The 22,055-nt window shown below is 38.9% G+C and overlaps 2 protein-coding genes across 4 annotated transcripts in view; one reads left to right on the top strand and one right to left on the bottom strand.

The window, feature by feature from the left end:
- LOC108089375 (elongation factor-like GTPase 1) overlaps positions 1-22,055 on the bottom strand; it is an 81,649-nt gene that overhangs the window by 7,517 nt on the left and 52,077 nt on the right. For 2 of the 3 annotated variants that reach the window (XM_017187553.1, XM_017187554.2), the window contains exon 4: positions 5,357-5,541. The exons of the other annotated variant lie outside the window; for it this stretch is intronic. In XM_017187553.1, the coding sequence (XP_017043042.1) occupies positions 5,357-5,541 (185 nt within the window). The remainder of the gene's footprint in view (positions 1-5,356; positions 5,542-22,055) is intronic. 3 annotated transcript variants of the gene reach the window in all.
- On the top strand, positions 7,327-21,199 carry LOC108089380 (protein giant-lens). The gene is made up of 4 exons (XM_017187563.1): positions 7,327-8,290; positions 18,949-19,502; positions 19,831-20,002; positions 20,065-21,199. Exons 1-4 carry the CDS (start codon positions 7,904-7,906, stop codon positions 20,275-20,277), a joined length of 1,326 nt encoding a protein of 441 aa, XP_017043052.1. The 5' UTR covers positions 7,327-7,903; the 3' UTR covers positions 20,278-21,199.

Genomic DNA, 22,055 nt, shown 5'->3' with positions numbered 1-22,055 from the left:
CCGGGGGAAATCACCTCCACAACGACCGTTCTCGCATCTTGAGGATGAAATATTAAGAAAAATATTGAAGCAGCCGCGAAAACCAAAACAAAAATCCAAAACTAAACGACGTGACATCAACACACTCACTCGGTACGGCACTATATTATATGGTATATCGCTCTGTATCTGTATCTCCAACTCTCTTTGCACACACGTGTTCGGTATCTGTGTGTGCTTATGAGTGGTGTGCTGTGGTGTTCTGTGTGTGTGAGTAAGTGTGTGTTTACCTGTCCGACCGCGCGCGGTTTGTATGCAGGTAATTTACGCGGCAGCTACCGAAATACGCTGCCGTCCGTCTGTCCGTTTGTCCGTTTGTCCGCCAGTCTGTTTGTCCGCCAGTCCGTCCGCGACCAAGACGAAGTTGAGATTATTATCGCGCGCCAGAAACTGGCTGAAAAAGACTGTGAAAGAGACCGGGCCCAAAGAATATAACTCGATTCGAGTCGAGTTGAGTTGATTCGAGAGACTTGGGGGCCTCGGCCAGTAAAAGTCTCCAGCGAACGGACAAAAAAACCAACGGACAACAGCCAACGGTCGCCGGACGACGGACGGACCACGATGAGCGTCATTTTGACAGCCAGCGAGCGGACAATGCAAACCACGTTCCACTTAAGAACAACAACAGCAACAACAACAACAACAGCAGCAACGAGAGCAACAACAATCCTTTGGCCACTTGGATAAACACTTGCCTTGGCATGGATATATCCCTGCACAGGAAAAAAGATAGTTTGCTTTCCTAATTACAATTATGTAAATGATTTTATTTTGTAGAATAAATACTTTTTTACAAATTAAGAAATGTTCTTTATAGAAAAATGGTTATCTAATATTTGAAGCTACACAATTCATTTAACGTTAATCAAAAAATATAAGTGAGAATTAAACGATTGAATCCAATAAATATTATATTTTACATTTTACATATTCGAATTAAATATTTTACATGCTTAGAACATGATGAAATATTATATATTTGTCCTAATATTTTTACTACAAAAAAAATATCATATTACATTTTATAAAGATTTAAGATTTTATTCCTATCGTTATTTTTAAAATTTTAAAAAATAGTAGAAAATGTACATCCATCTTATTTCGGGTAAATTTAATTAAATAGTTTCCTTTGTTTATGTTGTAAATATTTTTCGGCAAGTGTGTTTATGTGTGTGTGTTTATTCGCACCAGGCAGACTTTAGGGCACTGCCATGCTCTCCCCCTCCTCCTTCGGGCGAACCACACCCCCTCTTCTGCTCCCTTAAAACCCCGCCTCCAGCTCCAAGTCCTCTCTCCACACTCCTGCCATCGACTGTCTCCACCGTAGACTTTCCCTTTGGTGGGGGGCAGACTGTGGCAGGTATACAAAACGAGTTATCAGATTATTTGTTATTTGTCTTGGTTCTTTGCTCACAGTTTGTTGTGGCCGTGGCTGTTATGCTTTTGAAGTAGTTCCAGAGTTCCAGAGCTGAGGTCTTGCATGCAAAGCGCGACAACCAGCAGGAACAACAACAACGAACAACCAACAACCAGCAACACCAACAACAACCAGAACCAAATCATATGCAACACTCCGGACGAGAAGAAAAAAAAATAAAAAAAAAACACGGAGCAGAGCGGGTCGAAAGTAAGACCAGTAGCCAAAGTTGTTATGTTATTTTTATTCTTTTTTTTTTTTTTTTTGTTTTTTTGGTAGGCTGCAGGTCTTGACCCTCTTCCTGCCCCGTCCCTCTGTCTCCAGCACATACACGTAATCATAATAACAATCTTCGGGTTCATCAAGTGGCCAGAAGAGATGAGACGAGTGTTGCAGCCAGCGGGGAGGTGGAGTTTGGGGCAAAACAAAAGGAAGCACAAAATTAAATAATAACAAAAGCGCGCAAGACAGTAGCCACCCGACCAAGAGATATTTGTCGGTTAAACAGTGCGTTTCATTACTGTAAGGCAAGAGGTTGTGTGATTGTTGAGCATAATCCTGTATTTCCTTTAACAAAATGATATATAGTTGGTATAGTATCAAATATTAGCGTCTGAATACAGAAAGATATTTTATGTTTATAAAACGCCTATGATAAGTGAACTTTAAAACAAAAAAATCTTTAAATGAGCTGCCTAGAATCTAGAAAATACTCAAGATATAGTTTAATCTTTTCTTAGCTATAATAAGTTTTTTTTACGCTTTAACAAAGATTTTTAATTCAAATGATAATCACAAACAACGCTGTGTTATGTTTAAGCATTGAAACATATTAACCATTAAATATGTACCACAAATAAAAATGGAACTCTAATGAAAATATAATTTAAAAATGCACAAATGAGTTAGTAATTGAAAAAAAAAAAATAAAATTAATTTTAAATGTTATTTACCTTTAATTAGAAACCTTTTATATCCGCATATCTTAAATTAAACGCACTGTAGGCCACATTCTTTAGCTCCTGTCAGCCGACTTAATGCTGCTACGTGAAGTGAAAGAGCAACGGCAATAACAAGAAAAATTATGATATATGAAAACTGAAAATTAGTTTTTGTTGTCTTTGGTTTCTGTTTCAGCTGGAAGTCTGCCTGCAACTTGCAGCTCAACTCGGCAGCTTCCACGTTAAAAGGTCATCCTCAATGATGATTTCTTGCGGCTGCTGATCTGCTGATCCGACGATGCAGATGCTTAACGAACTTATTGTGGGCCATGATGCGGCAAGAAATGGAAATGGCTTTTTGGGAACACGACTCCCCAAACCCCCACCCCCACCCCACCCACTTTTAAGCCCTTTTTACCCGTTCACCCGTTTTGGCCCAAACCAGAAGTTGGCCACTCGAGTGAAGTTGACGCCTTCGTTGTTATTATGGGCACGTGACAACTGCGCCCACGGCTGAGAGCCCGGCCCACTCACCTGGCAGGTAGGGTTTAAAAAAACGAAGGAAAAAACAAATAAATAGGGAGGGGTTGGGTCCGAAAAGGGGGCGGGGAGAAGGCCACTGGGCAAAACATGTGGGCGTGGACAAAGTGCTGAAGCCAACAGTTTTAATTGCTCGGGCGAAAGGTTATTTGAAATCCTAATTGTTTTCACTTCAGCATTGCCCAGAATAATGGTTGAAATCGTAATCGAATCGAATATCTATCAGATACTTTTTCACTTGTCCTGGCTAAACTAGTTTCAGTTTAGATATCCACGCAGATAGAAGTTGTAATATGGACTTAATTCAAGCACAGAGAGAAGTTCTTTTTAAATTTATTAAAAGTAAATTTATGAACCAAAAGAGAATTAAGAGAATAGGTCTATTAAATATATTATGATATCTAAGAAATACTTTTGATTCAATTTTCAAGAAGTTAAGTTAACACTTTTTCATTTCTCTTAATTTTCAGAAGCTTAAATTTAAATATGCCTTTTAATGGGTTTTACAATGTTGTCTTGCAGCAAACTTGTTTTTTTTTTCCGTGCAATCTGACTCCCCTCCCATTTTCCGCCCCTTTTCCACTTTTCCTGCTGTCTGGCGTTGGAAATGCGTAAGAAATTATACGAAGCAACAATATCTCCGTCGCCGGCAAAACTTGAGCCGAGAAATAGAAAATCGCCGGAAGTCATTATACAAAAACTTGTTGTTATCGATTGGTTGGGCGATATGACCAACACTAGTATAAACACACCGATAGAGAAACTAATACCAACGCAAAATGCACGCACATCAAAAATATTTTTTGTACAGGCGACAAAACTAATTAAATCTACACTAAATATTTGAAAAAGTTGTGAGTCTTAAAAAAAATCATTAAAAAAATTGGATCTTTACATATCAGAAATGAACTTCTTTTTTTATCCTTTTATATTTCTTATTCGTAAGATAAACTTAATGCTAAAATCTTTAATGATTTTGGCATTACCTATTATGTTAATTTAATATCCATATTTCCTATACAACTAAGAGAGACATACATTTAATATTAGTTGATTAAAGCATTTTCTTTAGTAAAAATCCACAATTTTGTTGGTTGTGCAAACTTTATTAATATTTTTGGACGAGCTTAGCTCATCCGCTGATCTTGTCCCATCCGTTTTTAGCCAAAAGCATAAAACCGAAGGGAAAAACCATCAACTTGACTGTTAATTGTGGCCCACGACAAGGTCAGAATGCGATGGAGAAAGGAGGCGACTGGAAGAGAGAGGGTCTGGGTCTGGTTTGGGGCTTTGGGTTACCTCGAATGGCACACAGCTGCAGCTTCAAATGGACCATATAACTTTCAGTCCAACTGTTGCTGCTTTTGCTGCCTTTGCTGCTGCTGTTGCCATGTTGCTGCTGTTGCCGTTGCTGCTGCTGCCGCTGATGTTGCTGCTGCCATGTTGCTACTGCTGCTGGCTGTGGTTTTGCTTATAAGACTTCAACAGAAGGTAACAGAAGGCCCAGAGTCAGCGTAAGCTGAGATTTTTATTGACCACAGACTGCCAGCGAGAGTCTTGGGCAGACGAAGGAGCTGCGGATGGGGCACGGGAATTGGGGGAGTACAGTGAGGCACGCACATGGCATATGGTCGGACAGGCGCTGCACTTGTGCCCCATCAGCGGCAACAGCTGCTCCAGCAATCTCTGCCAGATACAGTCGGCCTTCCCTAACAAAAAATTACTAACTACGTTCTATAACTTTACTTTAAAATGATCTAGAATCAATCATTCTTAAGAACTTCAAAAAGCAATCTTCTTCTGGCTAAAATTGAAAAGGTTCGTAGATAAGAACAAGCTTTACTAGAACAGAAAAAAAAAACCAAAATAATATTTTCTTTTATCTGATCTGAGCCAATCTGTATGACTGGGTTTATTGTGACTAATTTTTGTAAGCAAATGTAGAAAGAACAACTTTCTATGTACGTGTAAAAAGTAAAATAATACGAATGATTTATTTACTTTTTAGCCTCATTCTGAAAACAGTATAACTCACAGAAAAACAAATTTCTAGGTAAGATTTCATGATCTAACCAGTCGGTAAACAATATAAGCTAAAGAAAATAAAAAATGCAAACAATATCCTTGAAAAGTAATGCACTTCATTGCACTACATTCTACACAAAGACTCTTTCTTTATGGTTTTTAAAGAATATTAATTAATAGAGGACAGACCATTGGTTTAAAAAATTGTTCTTTGAGCTACGAAAATAATATATTTTAATTAACATATAACTTAATTTGAGGTAAACAAGATAATTGTTTTCGAAGTATTAATCCGAATTTTGGATTAAGTTGCTTTTTGCCCAAGGACCAACCTTTCTGAATCTCAACAGATTTTAGTAATTCAACTCTTCTAGTTTCACTGTACAGTACTCACCTCCCAGTGACTGAACATGAGCTGGGGACAGGCCAGGCCAGATGTCTGCTTTCGCATCTCCTGGGCGAAGTTGAACGACTCGATCACCGGCAGCAGACAGGTGACCGCGAAGTTGCCGCTGCCTTGGGTCAAATCACCGGAGAGAATTTTGCCGTGCCGCCGGCCAATTACCGCGTACATTTTACCTGCGAATGATAGCGAAAGAGATACGTTCTTTGATCAGCTGTTGGGTAGTCGTCGTTAGCTAGAAATCGAATTGGAAAAAGGCAACGAGAAATGGGAAACGGGAAACGGGAAAAGGGAAACCTCCACTAACAATCGCCGCCATTCAGTTGGAGTTCTCGGTTCTGGTTAATGCTTCCATATCGCCTGTTTTTTTTCTCCTGTTATTGTTGTTGTTGTTGTTGTTTTTGTGGCGCGTCTCAAGGTAACTCGTAAACAAATGAAATCTTATCGGGTTTGGCCCATAAAATTGGCGGGCTTTCTGCCGAACCGCGCGCGTTTTTCGCTTGAACTTCCAAGCTGAAGATGGAGATCGTTTCCAGGTCTCTCTCGAACTCTCTATATACCTTAGCTAAAGGTACTACAATCTTAAACCAAGCTTATAAGCTGGTGATAAAATAAAAATTCTTCACCCGGAAAAGTTAAAAGAATATCCTTAAAATTTTATTTGATAAATTAAAGTATATTCAGTTATAGATATGCCGAATTTTGTATCTAATGTAAATAATATTTCAACCATATTTAACTTCGCGTAAAGTCTACATAATAATTTTTAGATTTTCCACCTAAAAAAAAAACTGTTCTTAGGAGTGAAATTTCGGATATTAATACTCAACGTATGTATAATATTTTTTACTCTAAATTTAATTTAATTTGTTTTTAAAGTATTACCAAAAGATTCAAATTTACTGAAGGGAACTTAAAGCTTCGACTTTGGAAGCGGATCTTCCTTTCTTGGTAAACTCTTTTCTGGATTTTTTTCTGATGTTCTTTTTTTGGCATGCGCTACAAGAACGAAGCCCAAACATGAAAGCACGGCAGAAGGAGAACAAAGAAGGCCAGGAGGAGGCGGAGTCCAAGTCGCTGTGGCTAAGGCAGGAATTAGTTTCCGGTGCCGTAGTAAAGATGACAAAAACAACACGGCGGCAGCAAAAACGGCCGAAAGGATGCAACGGAAGCGGCAAAAGCCGCTTGGCTGCGAGGCCCCCTTTCTTGTTTTTTTTTTTTTTGTTATTTTGTTGTATTTTATTTTTTCTTATTTTTTTTAAGCCAAGCACGCGAGCCAGAGACACCTTGCCATCCGCTCGCTCTCACCCATACGCCCGTGCGGATACCCACACCCTTGCAGATGCATCTCACAGATACTCGAACGCACACAGGCGCACTCGCCAGCCATGGATGCTGCAACCACCAGCGGGAAAAGCAGCAACAACATGTTCATTCATTCATATCCAGCCCACGACGCGCTCTCTTTCGTGCTCTCTCACGCTCTGCCGCTGCCGCTCGTACACAGCGAACAAAAACGTTCAAGTTCAATCAAGACACATGGATAATTAAATTATTGGTAGAATATGGAGCGAAATAATTTTATATTTTGAATTGTAATGAAAAAAAAATTCATTTACACTTAAAAAAATTTAAGTTTGATTTTTAATGCGGACTAATTGAATTTAAATGTAGAATTTGTGTATTTCCGTTTGTTTTTAAATTAGTTGGTAATTAGCCTGTTTTCCGAAATTAAAGTGATCATATTTGGTTTATGGTCATGCCTGTTGGCTAATACAGATTTACTTTAATTATATTTTTTTATTATTATTAATTTATTTATTATTATTTTTTTATATTAAATTTTCTTGCAGTGTAGAGACACGCACGCACCGGCAGCGACGCGAGCAGCGGACTGCGCTGCCGGCTCTCGGCCGTCGTTCGCCGTTCGCTTTTGGATTTTCTGTTTGATCAGTTCGAGAAGAAAATTGGTCGAGCGAACAACGCGACAACGAGGCAGCGGAAGCGAGTAAGCGAGTCGGGAGACCAGCGGTACTAAAGAGCAAGCGTTCCAGGAGCGAAAGACGAGGCCACCGAGACTCAGACGTCGCGGGTGTAAAGTTACTGAATAACCAACAGAAACTATCGAACGATCGTGGTATCATAGTGCCTGAATCGGAATCTGAATTATCCAATAATTTCGAGTGACATTCGCCACAAATCAATCGATCGTTCGATTCGAGTCGATTTGATTCGATTCGAAACCTGATTTGTAGAGTTCGTTTCTGCCAGTGTGTGTGTGCATGTAAGCCATGGGTTCTATGCGAGCGAGCGAGATAGAGCGAGAACACTGATTCAATTCAATTCGATTCGATTTGATTTGATTCGAATTCAATTACAAAATTCATTGAGTGTCAATTACAACCGCAAAAACAAAAACCGCACGCACAAAACCAATCGAACCAGGAGTTGATCCCGAGTTTCCGATACTCCGTGAGATTACGAGATTTCGAGATCCCAAAAGATCCCAAAGCCAGAGGGCCGAAAAAGCCATAAATCATGCCAACGACATTGATGTTGCTGCCGTGCATGTTGCCGTTGCTGCTGCTGACCGCCGTTGCCGTCGTTGCTGTCGGCGGCACGCGACTGCCGCTCGAGGTGTTCGAGATCACGCCGACAACGTCCACGGCGGACAAGCACAAGAGTCTGGAGTACACCGTCTACGATGCCAAAGATATGACAGTAGCAACAGCAGGAGCAGCAGCCACCAGTACAGTGAAACCCGCCGCCGAGCAACTGACCGTGGTCAGTATTTCCACGGCGGCGGTGGAAAAGGATCTCGCCGAATCGCGGCGACACGCGCGACAAATGTTGCAGAAACAGCAGCAACATCGCAACATCAACAAGCACGGCGAACGGGATCTGCGAATCCTTTACCAAGTGGGGGTGAGTAACTTAGTCATAGAGTTTGGTAACTATTGATTAGCCTGGCTAATTACCAGTGTGTGTGTGGCTCGTGCAACGCGTTTGCATTGATCTGGGCAAAAAGGCAAACACAAAAATAAAACCAACAACTGGCAATGGCAGGTTGCATAATGCACAGGCAACAACGTCAGCAGACACCTGTTCAACTGGTTGCCATTTGTAAAATGCCCACGCCAGCAATATCAAAAGCAGCAGCATCTACACGGAAAACAATACCGATCGATTAGGTATTATAACCTGGGTTTAAATCTAGTAGAATCTTTAAGAACTTGAGAGAGCAACCAATCGATTCTTTAAGATCTTTTAGATATCTTTAGTGTATAATATCGAATAGCAACTAGATTTCTTTCTCTGTACATCAGGTTTTGCAATGCAACTTTTTTGGGCTGGGTCCGAGTCTTAGTTTGCCGTATTTATTTATTTATTTTGTTGTTGTTCAAGAAACTCTAGCTATATTTAGCAGCCGCCCTATAGCCATTACACTTGACACCCACAAAACCACTATCCATATATCTCCACACGCATATGGCACATTTAATTGCAGCGGCAGCACACTCGCTCTAGATGAAAAATGAAAGTTGTTTGCAGCGGAGAGCTCAACTCAACTGATCTGTCGCATTTGATCAATTAAAGTCGCAATTGCTATAACCGAACGATATGAGCGATACCAAAACCAATTAGCCGGCCGGGTCAAGAGTTCAATGCTGACTGACTTCATGACTAAGCCAACGTCCACCGAAAAGTTCTTGGCGTTATCTTTCCCCCCAAATCCATAACAATGCGAATTCTGATCATAGGTCAAGTCGGTTCCATTGTTCCCACTCCCGATCTGGCTATAAATCAAGTGTCCATACGAGGAGAGAGCGGGGGGATTGGGATTGCCATATATCATGTATCGGATATCTATTATGTCAAATGTCATTTGAGAAAACACGCCCTGAAAATGGAATTCTTGGCTGGTGTTGCTTGCTACGAGGCCGAGGCGTGAAATATCAACAGTAATCAAAAGGAAAATATTGACAATATAATCGAGCAATGGGGTTGGGCAGCAAAAAAAAGGGTTCGAATTAGGATTACCCTTAAGAATGAAAGCTTATAATGTCAGCTTTTAGAAAGGATTTGCTAGAAAATATAGTTTTTTTGTGAAGTTGTACTTATAAACACTTTACTGCATCCTTTTATCTTTTTTATCAGCTTTTTAGCAATATATTCTTTACCGTTTTTTCAAACCAATGGAATACGGTTCGACTTGGTTCATAAATTTTGAAATCCGAATGTCTGCAATAAATTTGGAACGCATATAAAAAAAAAGCATAACAAAACAGCATCACAACACAACACCTAAAATAGACAAAAACCCAAAAAAAAAAAAAAAAAAAAAAAAAAAAAAAAAAAATTGAGCATAGAATTCCTGTTGTTTGGAAACTTGCAATAAAAACGCCTTATTGGAGAATAGAACACAACGGAATAGATCCACAAAAGGCAGTGAATGAGCAGCCGGAAAGAGAGGGGGATATGGGAGCGAAAGAGACGGAAACAAAATACGAGAAAGGGAGGGAGTAAGGAAGGAGGCTGAGGGAGGGAGAGAGAGGGGAGGGGAAAGTTGATAGAAGAAAACAAAAAGTTCCCATGCTTAAAAGCGCTAAACATTCAGTTCCGGTATTTAAAAACGTTTTCAACAACAACGAGCGAGACGGCGAGAGAGAGAAAGAGAGGGCACGACAAAAACGGGAGGGGGAGTGAGATGGGAGACGGGGAAGACCTGAATGAAAGAAAATTCATGAATGAAATACGACCACGACGACTACGAGAAGTCGATGATGATGGTCATAATGATGGTGGTACGGTTCGGTATGGTGTGGTATAATGGGTGAAACTGGTGGGGAGTGAGAGGGGTGATGAGGTGGTGCATGTGTGTGCCGATACACTGAGACAAGTTCCCAAGCTCAACAAGTAAAAAGAAAAAAAAATTAAAAATATTTTCTTTTTAATTTGGATTATAAAATGATTAATCAACATACATTGAATTGCAAGATGCATTTTTGCAATATGATCTAGCATGATCTAGAACTCCATAAATCTTTAGATATTATTAGTTACAATAATACACTGATATTTAAGAATCTTTTCGGAATTTCTACTCCCAATTTCTCTCACTGCACATGTGTGTGTGAATGAATGAAAACGTAAACGCTGGATGAGCAGAGCAGCCAGCGAATGCTACGTCAGCGACTTCAACTTCTCGCTTGGCTGGGCAAGTCAATCTATGAATGAATGAATGAATGCCAAAGCGACAGACCGTCCAAAATGTATGAATGGATAAAGCCAGCAACAACAACAACAACAGAGATCGGGCAATTTGTTGGCCATATACAAACAGATCAGCCACGCATATTTGGCCTAAACAACTCGGTGTATGTGCGCGTGGCATGGCCAAAAGCCAAAGAGTGGGAAAAACGTTGGCGGGGAATGTAAATGGAATATCAAAAGAGTCTGCCACAAATTCCAATTCACTGAGAAATGTATAAACAAATCAAGCAGAGACTCCGTTTCTGGCCATTTAGCCAAGCTAAGTTCTGATGTTGCAGCCAGGTGTGAAAATGGTTTATAGGCCACAATCCAAACAGAGGAACAAACGCGGCAACAGTGCGTATGCTTAATGCCAAACCACGCAATAAATATTTATGAAAATACATCTTCACATAAATCGAACAATATTTTTTTTTTTCGTTGGCCACACCTCTAATGGTAATTTATGGAATTTTTATGCTAATCAATACATCCGATATGTTTGACATGATTTGACAATTTTTAATTTGACCATCTTCAAACAAGTTTTTTGAATCGTTGATCTGATTTTCGTAAATTTATGGTCATGAGGTTTTTTTCACAGAAATCATCAATGGAATTGAGAATTCGTGTTTCTAATGAACTTTGTGACGTTCCATTGATTGGAGATTCTCGTGAATGAATTTCTACGCTGGAAAGCATCGTTAATTTAATAGAATATCAACGTTAGTTGGGGAACTTCCACAGAACCATTTAATTGATCAATCATCGATATACTACAGAATTGATCTCTTTCCATTTAACTAATAGATCATATCTACATTCCCTGATTGCTTGATGACTAAATTTATGAGAATTGAATTTATAAATGTTTTTTTCCAATTATTCTTAATGTTTTGTATTTACAAAATCCCTTCAAAAATATTTTTGTACCAGCAATTTAGGCATAACACTTAAATCCCATAATAAATCGAATCGTGCTTCCCCTTGATTTCGCATATCATGTTTTCATAATTTCAATCTATGCTTTTTTCTCTTCGATGGAATTTTTTTAATGCTAAATATAGAAATTATTCAATGCGATCCAAAGGCAGAAAAAAATAATAATCATAAAAAAAAGACAAACAAATATTGAAAGAGAGTAGTCAGCGACAACAACAACAATGGCTACGTATCGGTTAAGTGTGTCTGGATGGCGCAGACACAGATAGGCGCGTATATAAAAATATTTGCATAAAAAACAACCAGCGGGCAACAACAACAACAACAGCATACCGCAATTATTCACCTAAAAAAATGCCCAAGTCTACAATCTCGGAGAGCTCCATTGAGAAAAATGCCTCGACAACAACAACAACAACAACCTGAGCCAACGGATGCTCGGATACCAAAAAACTAGTTTGCCCACTTTTTTTTACCCCAACTTCTTCTACCTCTTTTTCTACAATATATACTTTGTTGCTGGCGCGCGCGCCAAGTCAACTTTTATAGATACAATGTATATATATATATTTTGTTTTCTTATATGAATTAACAAAAAAAGGTGGCTTACTTAAGTCGAAGTCGAAGCTTTAAACACTCTTTAGTCAGAAATTTTTTAAAAGCATAATATTTTGTTTACTTAATTGTACTTAATTTATTTTGATGGAAACTATTAACGCGCTTAAAGATTTTATGACATTCATAAAATATATTTATATACACATTTAAATTGTATATGAAGGTTATAGTTATTATTTAACTTGAATTATTTAATATAAAATGAGTCTTAATCATTTTAGAAGAAAACTAAAGGAAAGAGAATTTAATGAAGGCCAGCAAATATTCTATGAATATAGTAATCGCAAGAATTATTTATTTGTCAGCACAAAGGTCAAGCAAATGTATTCATATTGTCCAGCTGAGCATTGATATATTGATTCCACTATCCTTATATTGCTGATTTATAAGATATTTCAATCGACTGCCCCTATTGTTCGGCCGTGTCTTAGCTTTGTGCCACTTTTCGAATACATTTCTCTGTCTCCGTCGCTGGCCAGGCGGAAATGTGGCTTGGAACACTTCCGCTTTTGTTGGCCAAGAAGCGAGAGAAAGAGACCTTGTTACAGTTATTGATGGACACGTTCCAATTTCCCAGACCCGTGGGGCCAACTACGGTCTTTTTTCCCGATCGTGTAAGTGTGCTAATTACGTGCCCAAAGGCGCAATTTGTTTACAATAATATCAAAACAAGACGAAAAGCAAAAAAAAAAAGAACAGAAAAGAAAAAGTAAAACGATGGCGGGGCAAAAAAAAAAAAAAAAAATAAATTAACTATAAATAAGTAAAGGCCAACGACGAGTGCTCGTCTTCTTCTTCGGTTGTTGCTGGATTTCATTCATAAAAACGCACGCAGACGGCGGAGTAAACAACAAATTGGAATGGATAGGGCGTTGCAAAGGGGGCGGAATCAAGGGGGAGGGCCAACGGGGCGTGGCATCGCGAGTTGCTCGTAATTATCGGGCGAAACACAGTTGCAATCGTTTTGGTGTCGTTTTGCGCGGGTTTTTTTTTCGATTGTTGTTGTTGTTGCGGTAAAAACATATATTTAAAAGAAAAATGAACAGGCAAAGCCTGTTTACACTCAAAGTCGAGCAACTTTTCATTTAGCTTAGCTGGCCATTCGTTCATTCATAAAAATGCCCGCGGCAACAACAGCAACAGCAACAGCAAAACCCAGCAGCAACATCAACAAGCCATAGGCATTGTAGTCAAGATTTATTTATTTGGCGGCAAGCGCGTAAAAGGAGGCAGCACCACCAGCAGCAACATCAGAAGTAGCAACAGCAACAGCAACAGCAGCAGCAACAGCAGCAGCAGCAACAGCAGCAACATGTTTATAGCCCGCCATATAGTCGGCAACATTTTGCGGTTGTCTTATTTCTTTTTGGCCAAGGCAACAATTACAATGGCCAGAAAGCCGCAGCAAAAAAAAAAAAGCCACAAACAACTATGCCACGTTGTTGCTGAATGAATGAATGAATGAATTACTTTTTTCCGTTTCGTTGTGGCAGCAACAACAACAACAGCAGCAGCAGCAACATCAGCAGCTGAGACTGATTGTGGTTGGGTATGTGGATGTGGAGTTGGAGTTGGAGTTGAAGTCGAGGATGAGGATGAGGATGTGGATGTGGTTAGTGGATGTCCGTGTGCGTAGACGTTCATTAATTGTGACGATCAACAAGCTACGCAAAAATCAAGCGGCAACAAAAAGGGGAAGTTGCCGATGTTGTTTGTTGCTGCTTCAGCTGCAATTGGCTGCCACCAGAGAAACCAGTTCCCCAAGCTTTACCCTAAACAATCCTTGACAAGCGAGCAAAGAAGTTTAAATTTATAAAGAGCTTTGACAATAGTTTCTACATATTTGTTATTCTTATAAAGTTAAACTTGTTTAAAAAGTCTAAAATAGATGTAGAAATTTTAAATCATTTTTTGCTAAGTTCTCAAAACATAATTCATATTTATTTACAATAGCTTTCTTATCTCATTTTATTTATTTATATTAAGAGTATCTGATCTTCCACAGTGTTCCCCTTTTAGCTGACATTCTTATAATTTTTCTGCTGTTGTCTGTTGGCTTTTGCCCGCTTCCTTTTGGAATTTCTGCTGTTTTATGAATGAAAATGTTTTTTCTCTGCTGGTTTGCGGTTGGGGCATGCTTCCGTTAAGGCAATCCAGCAAAATAATAAAAAAAATAAAGCGAAGCAAAAGTGGCACGGTCAGTCTGCGTGCCCCTGGCGATTCCTCAACTATGCAAAGTATTATTATAATAAGTATAAATTCATCTCGTTTATTTTTTTATTTTTTTGAGGAGCCAACAGCACACAAATCTGTTCTACTTCCGGCTTGGTTTGAATCTTTCCAAGAGCCGAGAGCCTGAGAGTTTTCACTGGAATTCTCTGGGACTCGAAGTCCGACTCGAAATCGGAAGGCAGATAGTGACCTAACAACTTCCGTGTTACTTCCGCTTCTTCGGCCCCATCTTCCACTTCCGTTTCTAACAATTTTAATTGAATTTTCGTGTAAACACACCGACTTCAGGCAATATATATTTCTATATATGTATGTCGGATGGATGGTTAGACTTGACCAGCAAACTCTGGATGGGATCAAAACTGAGGCTGAGCCGGCATACTTCCGCTTACTCCGGCCACATGACGACGCCAGATTGCATAATTCTCTAGCCCAAGAAAAAAAAATAAGGAAGAGAATAACCCAAAATAGGAGTCGGGGGAAAAAGGGAAAGGGGAAGGGGCAGCACACAAAAAAACAATGTGAAAAGGAAATGTATAGAAAAATCATTAACGCACAGACAAAAGATAAGAAGAGAGGGTGCGGGGTATACAATACCATACTATATAGGATATAGCGGAGACTACCTGATGGCAACACACTTGTGGCAGGCGGCAGGCTGCTGCCAGCCATCCGTCTCGTCTAACGGTTGGAAAATCGGGGGAAATCGGAAAAATCTCCGGCCCGGACGTTAGTTGATCGTCGTGTGTGCGTCAACGCCCTCATGGGAACCAAAAAAAACCCAAGAAAGAATCGAGAGGCGGGGGATTTTGAGAGAGAGAATACAAGCAACCAACTGTTGCCGCTGCTGCTGCACCGGGAAAACTCAGACATTTTCCGTTTGTTGTGTGGAAATTTATGTCAATGATTGTCCTTCGGTTAGGCAGTTATTGATAGCACCAGATGAGGGCCACAAACCCAGAAACCCAAAGCGGGGCAGGTGCACCTCTAACCTGGCTCTATGTTGCAAAAGTCAGGTTCGGGTTCTTGTGAAAGTGATGCTAGTAATCTATTACAAATATAATTTAAAGCAGTACTGAAAATTATTAAATGTGAATATTATTAAACTTTTTCAAATATAAATTAAACATTCAAAAGAAATATATAAATAAAGCATTCTGTATAAAAGATTTTATGGATATGCAAAAAAAAAAAAAAAGGAAAACCTATTGTGTTTATCATAATTATTGCTTTAAGTTTCTTAATTTTGTATATTCCTTTTGTTTTGAGTATCTTAATTTTTTTTAACAGAAATTACAGCATCTTTAAATTCATTTATTGCTTTTATTATAACTTTAAGAAATAGCAAAGAAAAGCTTTTATGGTAAAATGTTTTGAAAACAGGCAAATTAAATAATAGGAAAGCAGAACCATTATAAAAGTTTAGACATTATATGAAGTTAAATAAAGTAAAATAAAATAAAATAACTAATTAATAGCATTACTTTAAAAAACCCTTTCTTAGAACTTTTTTGTAAGAAGATAAAGAAAATAAACCCCTTTAGCAATCCCTCTGAATTGGCACCACTGCTTTGTGCAATTGAAGACACCTCATTTCCGTTGCGTGGAGCGGCATTCCCGGCATTCAGGCAGCCACATGAGGCATGACAGCAATGAGGCTAGAAGTAGCTCCAAGAATTCCATTGAGGGGAGTCCCCCGCGGGGCAGCCTTCACCTCCAGCTCCCCCTAACCCACTGGTTACCCCAAAGCTGGAGGTTGTGTGCGGGGTTAATTTGATTCAATTAAAGATCTGGAATGGGAGAAGGGTTCCCTTTCTCGGGCGGCTTTCATTGAAATCAAAAGTCACAAAAGTTTGTCAATGCTTGCCGCCTCACGTTGCAGTGTCCAGCTGCTGGGGCAAAAGAAAAGGGGGCAAATGGGGGGGTTAAAACGGGGGCAAAAACTGGGAGGGGGGAGTGGCAAAACTCTTTCATTGTCTTTGGCGCGTTCTCAACTTCCGTTGGCACTGCACTTTGACACATGAGGCTAATTGTTTGACTGCTTGGGGAGCGGTATACGCGTGCTGCTGCTGCTGCTGGAGATCGAGCAAATTATAAAGTGTGGCAGCAGCTTGGACCCCCCACCCCTCCGCTCCTCTTACCCCTCTGGCTCCACTCCACCTTCTTTGGGGAGCTGTTAAACCGGAAATCCGGTTGCCTTCTCTCCCTTTTCGCCGCCTTTCTTGTGTTTGCTTTTTCCCTCGCTTTTTTTGTTTTTTTTTTTTTGTGTTGGCCTGGCAAAACTTTTACTACTCTTCCAGCTTCTTCGCCAACATAGAAACTTTCGTGTTGTTTATAAGTTGATTCTACTCATGCACAGAAAGAAATGTATTTCACATTTATGAATTTATCAATATAATAATTTAAAGTTCTTATGTACATATTTTTTAATGATTTTTATCAGCATTTAGCTTATATGCTTTCTTAGGAATATCCAAAGAGCAGCTAATAAATATTTTTTTAATTTTTAAAGATCGAATTTATTAGTTTCTTTAAATAAATTACCACTTAATGCTCTAATAATTTAATACTACATATTAAAAATTGATGGGTATTGTTTGATTGCCAAGTTGTTTTTTTCCAAGTAGTCTTAAAAAGGGCAGAGAATTTTTCTTAGTGCTCCTATTGTGAGCGGAACCGAGATGAGCTGATGGCATTGGAATGCCGATGAAGCATGTCTTCTTTGATATGTTGCCCCTGCCAAGTGATTTGCTTATCAATATGTAAAATTTTTTATACGTATAACGGTGATGTCTTTGAAGTGCCATTTCCCGATACAACAAAAAAACAAAACAAAAAAAAGCAGAAGGAAAAAAACACGAACTGAAGGGGAAGAAATCTCAATAAACATGCTCGAATTTCAAAGAATTTCTCACGCTGCTTACTCAACGGACCCCCTCGAAACTCCACTTCTGGCATATCCTGTCAGGGGTGGATGATTGACAATGGTCTCTCATAGCTGCGCCCCCTTTTAAATCGCAAAGAATCTCAGCAATGCCCGAAGCTCCTGCTGCCTGGAAATATGAATAATCAAAGTAAGGAAAGGGTTAAGGACTTCGGCAGGTGCTGCGGCCGAAAAAACTGGGTCAAAAATGCGTGGGAAACCGAAGCGGAGAACACGGAAAAGGAAGTTCCGGAAGCGACATTATAAAAAAAAAGAAACGAAATCAGGAAGTAAATAAAACTAATAAAGTGAATAAGGAAGGCAGGCAGACGACTTCCGGAGGGAAGCGAGATAGAGAAGCGTCGAGAATTGTCATAGAGAACACTGCGGTTCAATTGAGCAAAAAGGTAAAAGGTCAGGCAACCTGTTCCGGATTCACTTCCGCTTCGTCTACAGCTAATCCCTTTTTAAGTATAACAGCCAGTTTGTAAGAGAGTATGTGTGTGTGTGTATGTGTGTGTGTACTCACTTATTTACTTCCGTCAGTTGCACTAAATCACTTCCGGACTTCCGGTATGCGCTCTCCCAAAACAAAAAAAAAGGACCTCAAGGAATGACCCTCAACAGCTCAGGTAGCAGCAGGTGCAAGCCCAAAAACCCAAAAATAATTTGAATAAAAATCAAGAAAAAAGGAAAAAAAAAGTGAAGAGATAGAAAGAGAATGAACTGAAATTGAAACCAAACAAAACCCTCGACCAAAAAAAAAAAGGGATAACAAAAAAACAACTCAAGGTGCGCGACAGTTCCACTTAAAAAATTGATTGCTTTCGATAATTTCATTGGAAACCTGTTGTTGTTGTTGTAGTTGCTTTTGCTGTCAAGCATCAGTAACAATAAAATCGAATGATAGAAGGAATCAGCCTCTGGAGTGGCATCCTCGAAAGAAAAGCACCCATCAGTCGCTAGTTGTTGGTTTTTATGTTACGACCAGGACGAAAACACAATGCATAAGTTTTTATTGGGTTCCGGACTTGGACTTGGGCAAACAACAACAAAGACCTTCAACTTTTGGGACTTCTCTCTGTGTTTGGAGAATTCAATTAATGAAATGTATTTGCCGGCGAACAAAACAAACAAACACACACCAAACATATATCCTCGACTTTCGGTCCGGTTTTAGTCGTTGTAGTTATGTTAATCAAGTTGGCAAGATTGTGTTGACACAAGCGGCTATTATTGAAGGGTTCGAGGCATTTAGATGGAGGCATAGAGATGGAGATGGGATTTTGCCTTTATGGTTTGTTTATCATATGGTAATTTGGCAAATAATCAGGGGAAGCTTCAAGAGGATAATAATGGACCCTCACGGCTTAAAATGAAGTTCTAAATGTGTTTTATAGGTTAACTCAAATTTGAAGGTTTGTTTTGGGGAAATTGATTTCTGATATTGTTATCATGAATTTTGCGAGACTATTTAATTAACAAAAAAATATACTACTATACAAATTAATTTAATAAAGACAATCATCAATACAACAAATATTTTTAAATTAATAATATTTATGAATATGGTTTTAAACATTTTTCTAACAATTTGCTATTATTTTTATTTAAGGACTCTGAGGAGGATTTACCCATTTGTGCACCAAATGCCGTTTGCTCCAAGATTGATCTATACGAAACCCCGTGGATTGAGCGTCAATGTCGCTGTCCTGAATCGAATCGCATGCCCAACAACGTGATCATCCATCATCACAATCATCCGTCGGGATCTGCAGATTCCCTGAAGTACAGAAACTACTACGAAAGGGAGAAAATGCTGCAGCACAAGCGAATGCTTCTGGGTGAATTCCAGGACAAGAAGTTCGAGAGTCTGCACATGAAGAAGCTTATGCAGAAATTGGGTGCCGTCTACGAGGATGACTTGGATCATCTGGATCAGTCGCCGGACTATAATGACGCCCTGCCCTACGCGGAGGTGCAGGATAACGAGTTCCCTCGAGGACCTTCGCACATGAGGCACTCGGGACATCGGGGATTAAAGGAGTCGTCCACTACGTTTATTGGAGGCTGTCCCAGTAGTTTGGGTGTAGAAGATGGTCACACTATTGCCGATAAGACCAGGCATTATAAAATGTGCCAACCTGTCCATAAATTGCCAGTTTGCAAGTAAGTAGAGAACATCAGTAGGGTTATGAGTTTACAAACGTTGATTAGGAATGCCTTAATTAATAAAAGTATTTTTTAAATTTAAGTTAATAGGCAAAGAAAGTTTTCAAAATGAAAAGATAAATCTTGTACTATTATTTAACCTATTAAAAAGTTTTCTTTATATTCAAATTTTGTTCAGAAAAATTTAACAATATCTACATTATTAACTATGCAAGCTTAAAAACAAACACAAAACATTTTCAAAAGAAGAATTGAATACAAATGAATCCCTCTACTTTTCATTTTTTAGAAACGAAATCTAACCAAGTACTTTTATTTTTTCCAGACATTTCCGCGACTACACTTGGACCCTGACAACGGCAGCCGAGTTGAATGTCACGGAGCAGATTGTTCACTGCCGGTGTCCCCGGAACTCGGTGACCTATCTGACCAAGAGGGAGCCCATTGGCGATGGCAGTCCGGGCTACAGATACCTGTTTGCCTGCTCTCCTCTGACGGTGAGTTAATATTTCTTTTCCCTCTAAACTTGGCTATAATGTTACGTTTCATTCTCATTTAGCGCCTTCGCTGTCAGCGGAAGCAGCCGTGCAAGCTGTTCACGGTGCGAAAGCGTCAGGAGTTCCTCGACGAGGTCAACATCAACTCGCTGTGCCAGTGCCCCAAAGGACACCGCTGTCCCAGTCATCACACGCAATCCGGTGTGATAGCCGGCGAGAGTTTCCTGGAGGACAACATACAGACGTACTCCGGTTACTGCATGGCTAACGATTGAGGTCATCGTCGAGGGATCATTCCACACATTAAAAACACATTGTAAAGGAGGACAGTTTGAGCGGGGGGAGCAGCTACTATATTAGATACCGACTGAGCCAATTGAGTCTCGCCAAGTTACCAACTAATTGAGAAAGGAATAACAAACAAATACAAGCTTAGAACCTAAAATGCACTTCCACACACACACACAGAAAACATTTTAAAGTCTTGAGAGAGCGTGTTTCTTTTGCTACCAAATTTTGGTCATAAAACGTATGATATAAATATTTAATTAGTTTTAAGCATTCGATATGCGCGCAGTTTGTTATACAAATAATTTGTAATGAATATTTATGAAAACAAGAGCAAAACCTGCAACGAAGGAGGCAACATCCTCCATTATGTAATATAGCAACAAACTATACTCGTAATCTAACCCGCATAAATTGTATATATTTTGATATGTATAACTAAAAAGAAACAGTTTCAGTTTTAATTTAATCGGAAATTACGTAACGAGCAACGCAGCAAACGTCAAAGAGCAGGATGTGCCAAATGTGCAGATGAGGTGCAGTTAGTTATAACGTAAGGATATATGTCATTGAATAATTCATAGCGCGGGCAGTTCGAAACTGTGGCAACTCTGGCAGCTGTTTTAGTGCAATTTTTGTGACGTCTTCAAAGTGCTTTCCTCTCTTAATTCAGCAATGAGTTTGCAAGGAAATTGGATATTAACTTAGAATTGCGCAAAGGCTTTTAACTCCATGTAAACGTATAGTAACCACCATGACTCCTCCTCTTCCCTCTAACTTAACTATGCATATGTACATCGATTTAAGAAACAAGATTTTGTTTATCTAAAAACGAGCAACGAAATTGAGCGATGTTTGAGCTTAAACATTTTGTAAAAAGGCAAAAATAAATTTTAATTTATGAAAAAACTAGTTTTCTTTTATTTTGTATTTTTTTATGATTTGTGAATTTAAAAGGGAAAACTAAATAATTTAATTTTTCAATTTTAGGTTAATTTATTAGCTTGCCCTTAAAGGTATGCTCGCAATTTTTTACTTACTAACACAGACTCATTTCTACTCTCTTCTTGTTTTCTTTCTCACATACTTTTAGTTCTCTCATTGTTGGAAAATATATTGCCTACTTATGGACTAACGTATACGTACGTATACGTTTTTTACAATCTACGTACAAGATTGAGTTTACTTCAACATTCTAGTTATGTAAAGTAAAACAAAAGTAAACATTAAAATAATACAAAAATGCTTAGTAATTAAATCAATTATTATTATTAATTATATTTAGATTGGTAATTATATTTTAAGCCTAATAAGTATCAAAATCTATCTAGATTAAGAATTAGAATTTAGAATAAGTTTGCTAATTCAGCTAAAACAGCTACTAGAACAAATATCTTAATCAGGTAGAGCTAATACAATTAATTTTTCACACCAATTTAACAGCGAGATATGGCAATCTGCATACAAGCAACGGAAAATCCTCAACCGACAACACATCAATCCGGAAAACGAATAGAACCAATTATAACGCCATCAAATTACAATTCATGCTAATAACAGACAATTAGAGAACTCAGGATTCGCTGCCTTAGTTCTTGACCAAATTGCCACATGCCTTGTGGCTCCATCAACAAAATTATTCAACCGCAGAAGTACTATAGTACTTCCTCTCCAAGCTCTGCTCAAGCAAAAACAATTAAAATTAAAGCAAAAGTAACCGTAGAAGCCAAAAGCCGAAGCTTAAGCAGCTGAAAATGCAAATCAT

The sequence above is a fragment of the Drosophila ficusphila genome, unplaced genomic scaffold (assembly GCF_018152265.1).
Source record: "Drosophila ficusphila isolate 14025-0441.05 unplaced genomic scaffold, ASM1815226v1 contig_286, whole genome shotgun sequence".
NCBI lineage: Eukaryota > Metazoa > Arthropoda > Insecta > Diptera > Drosophilidae > Drosophila > Drosophila ficusphila.
The sequence above is the reverse complement of the archived record's forward strand: the minus strand, read 5'-3'. Positions and strand labels throughout refer to the sequence as shown.